At 45.9% G+C, this 2,500-nt stretch overlaps 1 protein-coding gene across 1 annotated transcript in view; it reads left to right on the forward strand.

Moving 5' to 3' along the window:
- Positions 1 to 315: 315 nt before the first annotated feature.
- The window catches only part of ano2a (anoctamin 2a), a gene marked incomplete at both ends in the record, with an annotated part of 43,451 nt that continues 41,266 nt past the window's right edge, over positions 316 to 2,500 (forward strand). Inside the window, 2 exons of the mRNA XM_080847579.1 lie at positions 316 to 346; positions 1,456 to 1,593. Coding sequence (XP_080703705.1) covers positions 316 to 346; positions 1,456 to 1,593 — 169 coding nt within the window. The remainder of the gene's footprint in view (positions 347 to 1,455; positions 1,594 to 2,500) is intronic.

Consider the following 2,500-nt stretch of genomic DNA (forward strand, 5'->3'; position numbering starts at 1 on the left):
AAAAAATACACGGCATGGTAGTTAAAAAACATTTTAATTAATTCCTTTTTCTTTTAAGATTTGACATACGTCATTCAAGTTTGTGTTGTGGGGTGATGAGTGTGTTTGTGTGTACCGTTGCATGCATGGGGTTGTCTGAGTGCTTGTGTCCGTTTCCTCACTGTACCGCCGGTTTTCCCCTTTTAAGAGTGCATGGAATTAACGACAGTGGCCGCTCGCGATAAGCCTGCATGAGGCCACGAGGGGATTGTCCACCATCTCAGTCATCGCGCGTCCTCTAGCCGCGCTCGCGCGTTTAGCATCGGGAAAGGAATCATGGCTCTAAACACGTCACCCTCCGGGACTGGTAAGTGGACGCTTTGTTGAATAATAAACAAAAACAAACATTTTGTTAGTTTTTGTTTTTTTCTTTCTCTTTTTTAACTGAGTAGATCTTGATCATACGGCGATACGCGCGTGCCAAGGCTATGGGGGAGCGTTTGTTTATTGCGTGCAGACAACTGTTGCGCGTGCATTGGTTTAATTAGATCATATAATCAGAGCTCGAGATTGTGGGATTCTGTTCCTGATTTTGAAGCAACTAGAAACTCCTTTCTCAGTAGTGCAGAGTTGTTTGCATGACGCGACTCATTCCCCATTTTATGGTGATATTCTTGAGGAAAAAAAACTATTTGGCAAATAAATATGAAGTGATTTCTCAAAGAGCGGATGAAATGAATGACACATAGGAAGCGTGTGATGATGTCGCATTCTGCGGGGATAGTTGGACTGTGTGTATAATGTGAGTGTTTGGAGAGTGTTTGGCGCAGTACAGGGGGACATTGGCAGCTTGATATAATTAGCGCGCGGTAAGCCGGCCTATTTCAGGCGCCTGCTGTCGCTGGCCATGGTACTGAAGTGCGCACATAGAGCCCCAAAGTCACCGTTCTGCTCATTTTAATTAAAACGGTGAGCGGAACGCGGTCGACGGTCGGTTCAGTGTTGTTGCAGTCAGTTACATAAATACTTCCGCGAGTGCCAAAAAAACCCCGCCATTCATATCCACATGTTTGTGCGAGTTTGAGAGCCATAAAACTTGCACGAGAGCAAAGACGCTTAGCGCCTGTAAGAGTCATCTATCCTAGTCTGTTTACCAGGTGGTTAATTTCCTTAAGTGTGTGTGGAGAGAGAGAGAGAGAGAGAGAGAGAGTGTGTGTGGAGAGAGAGAGAGAGAGAGAGAGAGAGTGTGTGTGTGAGAGAGAGAGACAGAAAGAGAGAGAGAGAGTGTGTGTGTGTGTGTGTGTGTGCAAGTGAGTGTGTGTTAGTGGACGTTGCACGTTTCTTTGTCATTAGGATTATTTCGTACATATAGGAATCAGGCGTGCGTAACGAATCACGTTATTCCTCCGTTGACATCGGTCTTGCTATTTTGTTTGTTTGTTTGTTTGTTTGTTTTCGATATTTGTGGCATGGCAGAGACATGGAACGGTGCTCCCGAGCGACTACGCGACACACTGCAGAGCGTGGCGCGAGATCTCTCCCAGATCAGCCTAGATACCGTCAATGGCACGCGCGAGCCCAGCGGAGTGGGCGACGAACAACCAGCCTCGGTGAGTTTGTCATTCACCCCATAACTTCTGAGTTCACCTACCAAACCCTAGCCCTTCCCCATATAACATTATACACACAGCATCGGCTACAACACACACAGTCACGCATGTATGGTGGAGCAGTGGCGCTATGGCAACCATGTTATGAAGAAGAAGCTGGTGTGAATCTGTTGTTTACACTGTGCAAAGGTACAGGGATGACGTAGCGAATGCATATATGAGAGGAGATATGAGGGTGGCTGCTTAGCTGACATGGTTTGAGAGAGAATACGGAGGAAGTGTTACGGAAGGAAAAAGGAAAAAAAAAAACGTTTGTTTTTGGAAAGAGAAAGTATTCAAAATGAGATACACTCGACCACATGCTGACACTCTCTGTCATGTCATTCTTGTCATAGACACACAGATTATGTTTACATCTGTTCACTTAGCCGACGCTTTTTTCCGAAGCGACTTAGAGAATAGAGCAGACGGACTGGTAGTGCCCCCCCCCCCCCCCCCCCCCCCCCAACCATGGTATTGGCATCGCCATGCTCCCAAGCTGAGGCACAGCAGGGCACCGAGCCACAGAGACACTGTGCTGTTCCCGACACGTACATTTGAAGAACAACATCCCACATGCAGAGAACCCTTTAGTTTCACTGAACTGGGGTTTTGGATCAAAAGTCCAGAATCTAAAGGCACAGGCTTAAATGAATCTTTCTGCTGAACTTTACATTTACATTTAGACATTTAGCAGAAGCTTTTGTCCAAAGCGACTTACCAGGGAGAGAACAGTCAAGCTAAGAGCAATAAACCTGGTGTAACAATAAATACTGCTTTTTTTTTTCAAGAAATAGAAAACGACATAGAAAGAAAAAAGAAGTGCGGCACTGTCACTGCTTAGGTGCAAGTTAAGCCAAGGTGCCAGTTAG

The sequence above is a fragment of the Sprattus sprattus genome (genome assembly GCF_963457725.1).
Source record: "Sprattus sprattus genome assembly, chromosome: 11".
NCBI classification, from domain to species: domain Eukaryota; kingdom Metazoa; phylum Chordata; class Actinopteri; order Clupeiformes; family Clupeidae; genus Sprattus; species Sprattus sprattus.